At 36.5% G+C, this 12,339-nt stretch overlaps 1 protein-coding gene across 13 annotated transcripts in view; it reads left to right on the forward strand.

Moving 5' to 3' along the window:
• The window catches only part of nrxn2a (neurexin 2a), a 497,417-nt gene that overhangs the window by 96,435 nt on the left and 388,643 nt on the right, over window positions 1-12,339 (forward strand). For 9 of the 13 annotated variants that reach the window (XM_051093387.1, XM_051093386.1, XM_051093393.1 and 6 more), the window contains 2 exons: window positions 7,110-7,139; window positions 7,349-7,387. The exons of 3 other annotated variants lie outside the window; for them this stretch is intronic. In XM_051093387.1, coding sequence (XP_050949344.1) covers window positions 7,110-7,139; window positions 7,349-7,387 — 69 coding nt within the window. The remainder of the gene's footprint in view (window positions 1-7,109; window positions 7,140-7,348; window positions 7,388-12,339) is intronic. One more of the 13 variants, XM_051093398.1, reaches the window with a different exon arrangement.

Consider the following 12,339-nt stretch of genomic DNA (forward strand, 5'->3'; position numbering starts at 1 on the left):
ATTTGATAAATTTAATTTGTGTTCCAAAAATGAACAAAGGTCTTACGGGTTTGGAACGACATGAGAGTGAGTAATTAATGACAGAATTTTTATTTTTGGGTGAATTATCCCTTTAAGATAAACTAGACCTAGATACCAGCTCAAAAATAATGTTTTTTTTTTTTTTTTTTTAAATGCAATGTCAGAGTTTCCAAATTGGGGTATCTCTAAAAATATCTTAAAATAATTAAAGTCAAAATTAAATAATTGATGTTAGAGCTCTCTGCATTTTTTCGAAAAACTTGTGTGCTGATTTTATGTTTGTTTTTTTGATGCGGCAGAAACTGACTTCCATAGAGTTCAATAAGCTAGCAAGCATCATTTTGTCTTGTTTCCACAGCAACGTAGGGATAGGCCAAAATGTGAGGATGGAATTATGTGGAGTAAATCCCGTAATTACTTTTTCTGTTTGGATGAATGTTATGAAACCGCATATGATATTTCAAGTTGATTGTCATGAAATGTACTATATCCACCAAGACATGCATATTAGATCAGCCCATACATTTCGCAGTATGCGTTTTATGGGCCAAAACAGTCCTTGTAATGGAAAAGCGTTAACCTAAACAAGCTCTTTTGATTTGCCTGCCATGAATTATTTATTTAATTTCATTTGCTTGTTTTTTATGATTCCAGCATGCAGTTCAATACTCGCCATTTAAAACAAAATATCTCCTCTCTTCCAGAAACCTATTTGTGAGGCAAACACTTTTATGGCCATGTTATTGACCCATTTAAACAAATTGAACTCTCGAAAACCACTTTCATCCAGATTAAGCCAGACAGGTGGAGGTGAACGGCCATGATAACAGAGCAGGAACAAGAAAAGAAATGCGAGAGAGAGAAGCAGGCAGACAGAAAGAAGAGGAAGGGAGTGGGTTAGTTGCACCGGCAACGTCATACTAAGGGAGACACGGGAGCCTGTTGCTATGCCAACGCAGATGGGCCACCGCATTTCAATGCAGACGTCCGCAGCAGGCCTCTCCACGTCAGACAGCGCTGTGGCAGTGACGCCTTGCATTTGCATTCTCTGAAAATAAATGTTTACATGAAGCATACGCTAGTTTTTAAAATACCAACACCTCAAGGCTAACGCTGCTCTGTCCGTAGGTACCTGTTTCGTATTCAAATGTGCATCGCTGGGAGCAAAGTGAGACTTCTCCGTGAGCCATTACTGTCCGTCTTTGTATCTCTCAGTTAAATTAGCTGAATAAATCGCCTCCCTTTTACAAACTGAAGAGCGCGAGTGAAACTGACTGAATGACTTACTGGAAAGGAAAAAATTCCTTAAAGGAGAAGTCCACTTCCAAAACAAAGCTTCATATACAATGTACTCACCCCCTTGTCATCCAAGATCATGTCTTTCTTTCCTCAGTCGTAAAGAAATTGTTTTTTGAGGAAAACATTTCAGCATTTTTCTCCATATAATGGACTTCTATGGTGCCCCGATTTTGAACTTACAAAATGTAGTTTAAATGAGTCTTCAAACGATCCCAAATGTGGTTGTAAACAATCCCAGCCAAGGAAGAAGGGTCTTATCTAGCGAAACAATCGGTTATGTTCATTAAAAAAATGCTAAATCTTGCCTTGCTTTCCCTGAACTCTCTATTCTGCCTCAAGACAGTTAGGATATGTTGAAAAACTCAAATCGTATTTTCTCTCTCAACTTCAAAAATCTTTTTCTGCATCGCTGCAGAAGTACCAACCCAGTCTTTACAAAGTGAACATGCAAAGAAGATCAAACACCCTTAACAAAAAAAGGTAAAACAGTAATTTTAGGTAAAAACTCCCAGACATAGGAGTTCTTCGACATACCCTACCTGTCATGAACTGGAAAAAAAAAAAACATTCCAGGCAGAGACGAGCATTTGACATTTAAAAAGTATTTAAATCGTATTATTTTTATGAAAATAACCAATCGTTACGCTAGATAAGACCCTTCTTTAAACTGCATTTTAAAAGTGCAAAACCGGGGCACCATAGCAGTCCATTATATGGAGAAAAACGCTGAAATGTTTTCCTCAAAAAACATAATTTCTTTACGACTGAAGAAAGAAAGACATGAACATCTTGGACAACAAGGTGGTGAGTGTATTATATGTGAATCTTTGCTTTAAAACGTGATAGAAATAAGAGCCCGAAATCAATTAATATTTAATAATTATTCCAGACTGTGTGCTTGTTCCTTTTAGTTAAGGCTGTTGAGCAAGAAATATGAATGTAAACACAGTCTAAATGCCTCCATTTCACAGTAGAGCGACTCGCAACCTTTTTTTTTTTGCGCTGTGCCGATCGTTGTTTAAATATTTGTTAACAAGGTGTGTGTTGCTTTTTAATTCCCGGGTGGTTGTGTGCTCCCTCGCTATCTGTTGATGCAGTTGGCTTTCGCGCTGTACTCCATTATGTGCCAGTTTGTAGGTAATTTCATCTTCATTTTTCAAATTTGAGAAGTCACTGTGGCATAAACTGTTAGACGAAACAGATGTGACAGCTGAGATGTGACTAGTGACGGATGGAATCGTGGGACAGACATTTTTATAGGCTTTTGTGACTGAAATTAGAATGAATGAGGCAAAGAAACACCATTTCAGGTGGCGGGAAACTGCTAAAACACATGCAGGAGAAAGTGTGGATGTGGGGTCATTTAAAAATAAAAGAGGTTCTCTTTATGTGTCTAAAAGTGTGAGAGGCACATCAATGATGTATCATCTTCAAAGGCGACGCCTTTTAGTGTATGGGCATTGTAACGTGAGGTGTCACTTCACCAGACTAGATAACTACTGGATCCAGACACGCGGAGAACGATAGGGTTGCAGTTTTTGATGGATGAGTGAAAGAGTAGATGGAGAGGAAAGATGGATTGCAAGATGCTATATATAGAGATGGATAAAGGTTTGCTTTTGGCAATGGTTTGCTTCATTTATGTTCATGTTTGAGGTTTATAAACCTTTATTAAGCTCAGTTTGTCTTATTGTTTTGAAAATGTTTGGATTAAATAGGATTAAAATGAATTCAGTTGCTTTATTATGAACTTTGCATTTAGACGTCTGAAGTGGCGCATTATTAACTTCAGAAGGTACAAATATTTACACGTAAACAAAGGATTTTCTATTTCAAATTTATATTATAGTGTTTAAAGGACAGGGTGTATTTTAGGTGCTGGTTGCCATTTCAAGTTTTTCATTATCACCTCCTTTTTCTTTTGCGAAATGGTTATGCGGCGTGACAAATGAATTTTTTAAATGTACTAATAGTCCACGTACCCTCTCAATTAATTTGAGCTCATAAAAGCTGCATGAATAACAATTATAATTATAAAAGAATGAGCAAAATGTGGTTTCAAATGGTTTTAGATTTAATACAGCATGTCACACTGCAGCACATGTCAGGAAAAAAGTACTTCATGCCAGCCATTTTCTGAAATTATTTTTTAAACATTGAACTTTTTATATCACATTATGGATGTTAGCATGTAATGTTCATTTTTAAAATTTAGCTTCGCACAAAATATCCTTTTTTGAGCAGCTATAGTATGAAATACTGCATAGTTACTTTTTAAATTAAATATGCTATACTTTATATGATTTTTAAATAGTCCAACCCAGTCTCATAAAAATATGTACCTCTGGGTACTTTTCTGAAACACAGTTTTTACGTACTTTACTGCATGTTTCGTGGCAGTTTCAAAGAGAAATGTCCACTGAGTGGCGCTAAAACACTGGTTTAGTACATGAACCCTGGCACGTTTTTATTATGTTGATATAGGTACTTATTGCTGTTTTTATTACGTTGCTTCAGGTATGCATTGCTGCGGTTCAAAGTTCAAATATCTGGGGACTGTCGCCAAAAGTTAATGCTCTGTCGTGTTGTAAATATGCCCTACACCAAACCCAACCCTGAAACTACCCGATAGTGTTAACAAATGCAAAACTGATATAAAAACACATTTGTTGACACAAGCTTGAACTGTTTTGTTGAACTGTAGTTACACGGGATTCGTACCGGAGCTCTTCACATCTGAAATAAATCTCAGTATTGCATGAGCTACGAACAAACCTACCGTCTATGAAAACCCATAGATATGAAGCTGGATATGTGATGCTAACATTCAAAAGCATCCGTTTTCACATCTTCCAGCATATTAAAAAGGTTTTGAAGTCATAACATAATATTCTTTAAGTAATTGTGTGAAAAATACGCTTTATTAAACGAAATAACGAAAAGAAATAAAAAGGTGTCAGGTGTTCATTTATTTTGAAAATGGCACTAATATGTACTTATTGGTACGTATTTCACGTCTTGCGAAAAAAGTGCCCCCAGGTATGTTTTTACTATGAGACCAGGTAGAAATAGTCATATTATATATTTAAATTCTTAAATTAGGCTAATAATATAATATAATATAATATAATATAATATAATATAATATAATATAGTATAGGGGTGGGCGATATCAGTTTTTCTTTTTGAGATGCACCGATTGCAGTTTTCTTGGCCGATTCCGATTTCTGATTTTTTTTGTAAGTATGATCTGCTGATACAGATTTTTACAAATTCTGATTGTCTTTCTAAGAACTATAATTGACAGCATATACAAACCAAAAACTATCCTTTTTTTCAATGCAAAAAAATAAAAATAAAATAAAAATGCATTAAACATTACAGTACAGATATTCTCTATAAATGTATTTGCACTGCAATATTTTAAATGCATAAATAATTTTATAAGATTAATGTTTTAAAAAAAAATTAAATGTACAAAAAAGAAATGTTGGGAAAAATGCAATGATACTTTTAAATATGAAACCAAACCACCAGTAGGTGGTGGCAAATGACTGAGAGTCATTTAGTGATTCATTCAACTGATTCGTTCAAATGGCAGATTCATTCAGAAATGATTCAAGTGAATATCTTTTATGAATAGGTTTCTGAGTCATTTACTCACTTGATTCGTTCAAAATCGTGGATTCATTCAGTAACGAAACACCGCTATGTTGATTAGAACTATTTTCATCAGTGAAATTGAGAAAAAAAAGAGTCAATATTGTGTCTAAAATGGAAGTCACTTCATTTTGAAATCTTACCAACATTTATTGAACTACTATTGTATAAAATCAGTGTCACATTGCAATCATGTTGATACAGACTTACCGGGAGGTCACTGATCCGGGGGCGATAATGCGAAAACCGACAAATTCCATTCCCTGGCCGCTTGATTGGTGCATCTCTATTTTTTTTTTATCATAAAGACTTTATTTAAAACAAAAGTAACTATATTGTGACATATATCGTTACAGTGAAATAAAAATACTCATATCCTCACATAAGATTTTGGTCATATCGCCCACCCAATGATTTTGAGTAGTCATATTATATATTTGGATATTTAAATGAGCAAAGGGGAATATTAAAATTATAATACAATACGACTTTGAAACGTTACATTATATATTTGAATATTTAAATGAGAAAAAACAATATCCGAAGGCTGTTGCTTGTTCTTCACTTACGCAAGTCTCACACATTGTTCAGATACTGCCATTGTGCCTTCCTTAGATATCGTCTCCGTATCATTGTTTACCGTATCCCTTGCCATTTCGCATAATGTAATTCTTCCCGAGTTGCAGCTCTTGTTCTGTTCTCGAAAACCAAACCGTTTTTATCGTTCCGCTCCCTTCATTTGTGATATTTTTTTTATGGCGTTGGCTGCACAATAACTAGTAACTCCCAGTTACAATGATCTATTCTACAGCCACGTTATCTCCCTAATAGAGTGCAGCATAGAAGTAGCAGGGCAAGTGACGCTACTGTGGTAATTGTCAAGGAATCACACAGGAACATCAGAGAGAACAATGGCCCTATAACTCTGCTCTCTATAATAATAATATTTCTTTGTTTCACGGAAATGAAATGCATAGGCGATGAGAGCTCCAAGCAGGCCCGGCCTCTTTAAATCCGGGATTGTTTTTGCCACGCGGCTCCTTGGAGGTGCATTCGGAATTTGAAGGAAACATTCCCCCTTTTCAATTAAATATCGCCTTGAATGCGGTTCAGTTCACCAGAGAGCGTTCACAGCTAATGCACGGCGTTCCTGAAGGTAATCATATTCCTCACAACGTGGAGTAAGCGCGTGAAAGCGTAAATGGAGTTAATGTGGATTTTCACCAAGCTTCCAGCCGATGTGTTATTTGTCTGATCTTGCTTGTGTGCTTTTGCTTTCCGGGTTGGTGTAAAACAGAACAAGATCAAACATCTCATACGCCTGACCCCTCAATTTCGGTCGGCTCTCATCTGGATTTGCATAGCAATTCCTCCTGATTGTCTTGTGCGTTTCTCTACGACTCTCGGTCGCATTAGTCGGAGTAAACAGCAACCACTGCATCGTGATTACAGAACGCAAACTGCCGGATAATGGCTCCCGCATCGGTGTGTGTAATTGATTGGTATTGAGCTGTCAAGCTGCATACATTATTACAGCGCTGAAATCAACTCGCAGGCTTTTGTCTGTTAGTAAGACGATAGACCGTCTGGGACGGGTTGCCTCTGTGCGCTTGGGAGAATTTATCTTGGTCACTGCTGCTTTTTATGAGACGTTTCCCCACTGCTTTCTGATCTCTCTTTGCTATTTTATGAGTCTGTGGCTTTCGAATGCAACATTTATGGGTGTAACTGCTATAGCATAGAAGCGTATGATCTAAGGAATGCTATCTGCCAAACACTAAATATTTGCTCCATTAGGAGAAAAAGCATTTTTTTTGCGAGCAAGTGCCTTTTTGGCACTTGCGCCGATTGAAATGCTTTTTTCCTCACCCTTTCCCTTCCCTCCCTCCCTTTCTTTTCCCCCCCTCAACACCTCTTATTGCCCTCCCTCGAAGAAGTGTGTGTTTATTTTACCTTCCTCCTTTTTTTCCCTCCCCTTTGGTTTCCTTTAAATTTGGCATCCGTGTTTGCCTCAGGATGTCTGTCACAAACTGCAGTCAAACGTTGTGACAATGCTTTTCGTTTCCGCCCGTGCCTTTTTTATGACCCTCTTATTTCTTTTTTTCCTTTTTCCTGTTTTTTCCTTCAAGGTCTGGCGCACCTGACGTTAAAGAGCCAAGGTATGGGGCCTCTCCCGTTTCCTTTTTCTTTTATTTTTCGATCCCCCCTCCCCTTTTTTTTGTACCTAACCCTTGCTTCCACAACTCATTTAATCTCCCTTATTTTCCTTCCATTTCTTTGTCCCGTTGGTTTCTGTGCCCTTTCATTCTCTGCTATCTGTGTGTTCTCCATGTGCGTCTCCTCACCCCTGTCCTGTCCACTGGCCCAGCCCCAGGAGCAGCTCCTCTGATGGCCACTCCTGCAGCAGGTAACGCTCTCTTACGCTCTCCCTCACATGTTTGTTTTGGTCCTGGTGTCGTGCGGTCACAAGCCGTACCCAGAATGCACAGAGCCAGAGCTCTGCTGTCATTCTAGCTGTTTGGCTTATTTAAAAAAAAGAAAAGATGAGTAGTTCTGATTGAAAGCTGCTGATTGAATGTGTTTTATTTTAAATATGTCCGTTTTTTTATTACGGGTGTGTACTTGAAATGCAAATAATGTACCCGTTTGAAATGTTTCTTGCCTCTTCTTTCAGCTGAAGCGACTCATTGTGGCGGCTGATAACTGTCATTACACTATCTATTATACACTTCACATTCTTTTATCTGCATGTTCGCTGAATTGCAGTGTAGTCAGGATAAGCTTTAAAACTGCAATTATTTTTTATAAGAGTAGTCTACCGTGCTGCCGCTTGAAATGCAAAAACACTTCAGTCAGGCATATTTATCTAACAAATTTAGACAGAGCACACTCGCTGTCTGCAGCAATAACAGAAGGCAGCTTGATTCCTTGATTTCCTTACTGACCTGTCAATCTTAATTACTTCAAGTGATTACAGGCCTGTGTGAGATAAGCAGGGTTCGCTAATTGCAGGATTTGCTAATGATTGGTTCATGAAGCTCATATGAGGCTGTATGTCTTCATCAAAATATCAAAAATGTCCCTTGTGACTGACACACACACACACACACACGCATATATATATATATATATATATATATATATATATATACAGTTGAGGTCAAAAGTTTGCATCCCCCTTTCAGAATTATTACAAATGTTAATTATTTGACCAAGATAAGAGGGATCATACAAAATGCATGTTATTGTTTATTTAGTACTGACCTGAAAAAGCTATTTTACATAAAAGATGTTGACATATAGTCCTCAAGAATTTATAAAAATGTCCCGGTTCAAAAGTTTACACCCCCTTGATTTTTAATACTGTAGTTATCTGAATGATCCACAGCTGTGTTTTTTTGTTTAGTGGTAGTTGTTCATGAGTCCCTTGTTTGTCCTGAACAGTTAAACGGCCTGCTGTTCTTCAGAAAAATCCTTCAGGTCCCACAAATTCTTTGATTTCCCAGCGTTTTTGTATATATTTGAACCCTTTCCAACAATGACTGTTTGGTTTTTTTTTTTAGATTCATCTTTTCACACTGAGGACAACTGAGTGACTCATATGCAACTGTTACAGAAAGTTATATCGCTCACTGTTGCACCAGATGGAAAAAACATGCATTAGGAGCTGGGGGTGAAAACTTTTGAACAGAATGGAGATGTGTACATTTTTCTTATTTTGCCTAAATATTTTTTTTTTTTTTTTTTCATTTAGTACTGCCCTTTAGAGGCTACAGAAGATAAATAGAGAAATGAACAGAAATCGAGAAATTGATTCTTATTTTTAAATCCCAAGAAGCCTGTCTTTGGTTACATTGTAGTGCACCTCCCATTCAATAAGCTTTGTTTTTTGTTACTTTTAATATGAAACAAAGTCTCAGATTTCGGATTCTGTTCATTTTATTACAATATTCAAACAATAAATGCTGTTTTGGCTCTGTTTAATGTGGAGTGACAGATCGCTGTAGCGCCTCAGTTCATGAGAAGCGTTTCCATTAGTGATTTGCGAAACTTTTGCGATAACGTCACATAAAAACACAAAAAATATATACATAAAAACTGTTGCGAAATGACAGCATTTCCATTAACCAATGTTATGCGACTAAAATGTCATTTTTCGTCTCGCAATAAGTCATGGCGATGGATGTTGGTAGGTTTATGCTCTGTTCCATTTCGGTGCATGTCCCTTTAAATGCTAATGAGCTCTGCCCACCTGCTCCTATCTTCTGTGAGGTGACGAGCAGTTCTCTGAGAGACTGTAAACTTCAGCCACATTTAGCCACATTATTAAGAAAGATGATTTGCGAAGATTCATTAAAAAAAACCCTTATACTCACTACTTCTGTAGGTGAAGCTGGATCACGAATGATTTGCACGAACATATACACATTTAGGTAGATTGGGGGGCGCATTCCCTTCAAAAAGCAAAAGTAATCCACTTCGTCTTCAGATGTCGAGAGTAAATGATGACTACTACGTTCGTTATTACATCCAACAATATACCTTAATTGCTTAGGAGACATTCTTGTCTACTCCTGCTCCGGCATTGAAACAATCCGGACAGTTTACAGCTCACTCAGGGCGGGTCTACGCTAAAATGGCCATGTCAGTCAACAATCATGGGAGGGGCCTGAATCTGAGAATGGCTTGATTTGAGAAAGGGGTAATGATTTATAGGGATTACAAAAATGATTTTTGATAGTTCACTTAAGACATTCTACTAACAAGTAACTTTTCAACTACATGTCAACTAGCAGTCATTAGAGTATTAGTTGACTGTCTGCTTGATATCTTCTAACACTTTACTCTGATGGGCCCACAACATACTGTACTGACTATGAGAAACTTTGCAAGTATATGTCAGCTTATTCTACTAACCCTAAACCTAACGTAACAGTCTACTCTGAAAGTTAGTAGACATATAGTTGACATGTAGTTGCAAAGTTGCCTATAGTTAGTAGAATGTCTAAAGTGGACTATCAAAATGACCAAAAACAAAACAAAACAAAAAAACACTGGGTGATTTTTATCATTCTAGGGTCGTTGCCAACACACATTAATGTTCAAACCACATGTAAAAGTGATTTTTTTATCTGATGACACCTTTAAAGGGGTCATCGGATGCAAAGTTCACTTTTTCATGTTGTTTGAACATTAATGTGTGTTGGCAGTGTATGTAATGTGTAAAAATAATATCCCCTTTTTCAAAGCGAGCCATTCTCAGATGCCTGTCACACCGACAGAGGCCACTCCCACGATAGTTGATTGACATGAGCGTCTTACCTCAGATCTGCTGTCACAGTCCGACCTCCATTGTTTTGATGCCGGAGCAGGGATGTAAATTAGACAAGAATATCTCCGACTGAACAATTGAGGTGTTGTGTTGCTGGATGTAATAATGAATATAGTGGTCGTCATTTACTCCCGACATCTGAGCCGCTGAAGATGCAGTGGATTACGTTTGTTTGTGAAAGGAATTCACCTCCCGATCTACATATATCCGTCTGTGTTTGCGCAAATCATTTGCGATCCAGCTTCACCTACAGCAGAAGTGAGTATAAGGGTTTTTTTTTATGAATCTCTGCAATCACCTTTCCTATCAGCGTGCTAACTAGCAAATTTTGCGGCCGAACACGCTAAATGCGGCTAAAAAGTAAACAATCTCTCAGAGCAGCAGAGAGTGAAGAGGGGCGGGGCGAGCAGAGCTTATTTGCATTTAAAGGAACAGTCCCTCAGAATGGGATGATTTTTGCAGAGCTCATTTTGACAAGGTGAAAAGGGTGCTGTTTTACACAACCATTGAGAATTTTTAACCAAAGCATATTATAGACTTTTCATTAAGACCCTAAAGAATCATATGATCTTGTGGAAAATGGGCATCCGATGACCCCTTTAAGGAATGCTAATGGGAGTTTTACATACGGAAGGTGACCTGTAAATGCGAAAAGGCCATTTCCATTGCAGTTTTGCGAAATATTCCTTATTCAAATTGCCTAAAAAACAAGCTCGTGTGAGCGTAAAAACTTTTTTGCGATATATGGGAGTATATTGGCACATTTCCATTAGGCTTATTTGCAATTTGCGCAATTTGAAGGGTATTGGAAACACAACTACTGATAATCTCTGCTTTACTGCCAGTTACAGCATGAAATAAACATGAATAAACATCTAAAAGTATGTTAAAAGCAAGAGTACAACTTGCTGAAATCTGTATCCTGTCTCATGTAGTCACTCAATCAGTGTTTGAACCACGCAAAGACATCAATATAACAGCTTGCACAATTATCTCAGAAAAAAAAATGTATATATATATTTGGTGACCATAAACTCAGTCAGCTTGAAAAATGAGGAGCATTTCCCTAAATATATGCACCATATAACATCATTATAATTTTTACACAATTTCAGTTTACTTTGTATGGATAAATCTGAGTTTGCCACCATTTCAATGTTTATTTGTCCCAAAAAAAAAGTTTTGGAGTAGAAATATAATTATGTAATTGTAACATTATTAATACAAAAACTTAATTGAGTGTAATTTTAGTTTTTGTATACAAATTGGTTCATTTTAACCTTTTAACATTTTAACCCCTGATGTTATAGTATTGTATTTTAACATTTTAACCCCCGATATTATAGTATTGTATTAAAAACTGACTCTCATGTATATTTTACAGCATTAATTGATTTTTTTTCCTTAAGAAAATTTGCCATGTACTGTACCTGATATATATATATATCCAAAATAATCGATATTAAATCAAATCAAAACAAAATCAGAATCAAACTGAATTGCAAGCTTATGAATATAAAAAGAATCACATTAATATTACTTTAAATAGATAAAAAATTACCAATTACGGTTTCAGATAAATGCTATAATTTTAAACTTTCTATTTATCAAAGAATCCTGAAAACTAAGCAGCTCAATCATTTTTAATAAGAAGAAATGTGATTTGAGCACCAAATCAGCATATTAGAGTGATTTATGAATGATCATGTGAAGGATGAGAATCACAATATTACCATTTTACTGTGTTTTTGACACGTTTTTGAGCATAAGAAAAATCAGCATATTACTGATCTCAAACTTTTGAATAGTATAAATACATTTTAGAATAAAAAAAAATTCTGCAGATCTGTGTGGTATTTCACAACTTAATTATCATACTGGTGTTGTATAATTTCAAAGCTTAAACTACATTAATTTGGAATATTAATGAAGCATTTTTTCTCTAGCTTTCCAGTCAAGTCAGCTATGATTATTTTCACTATTTGAGTTTGTAATCTGGAGACTGCAAACAAACGCTAACATGCTGT

Source organism: Labeo rohita, chromosome 21, assembly GCF_022985175.1.
Source record: "Labeo rohita strain BAU-BD-2019 chromosome 21, IGBB_LRoh.1.0, whole genome shotgun sequence".
NCBI lineage: Eukaryota > Metazoa > Chordata > Actinopteri > Cypriniformes > Cyprinidae > Labeo > Labeo rohita.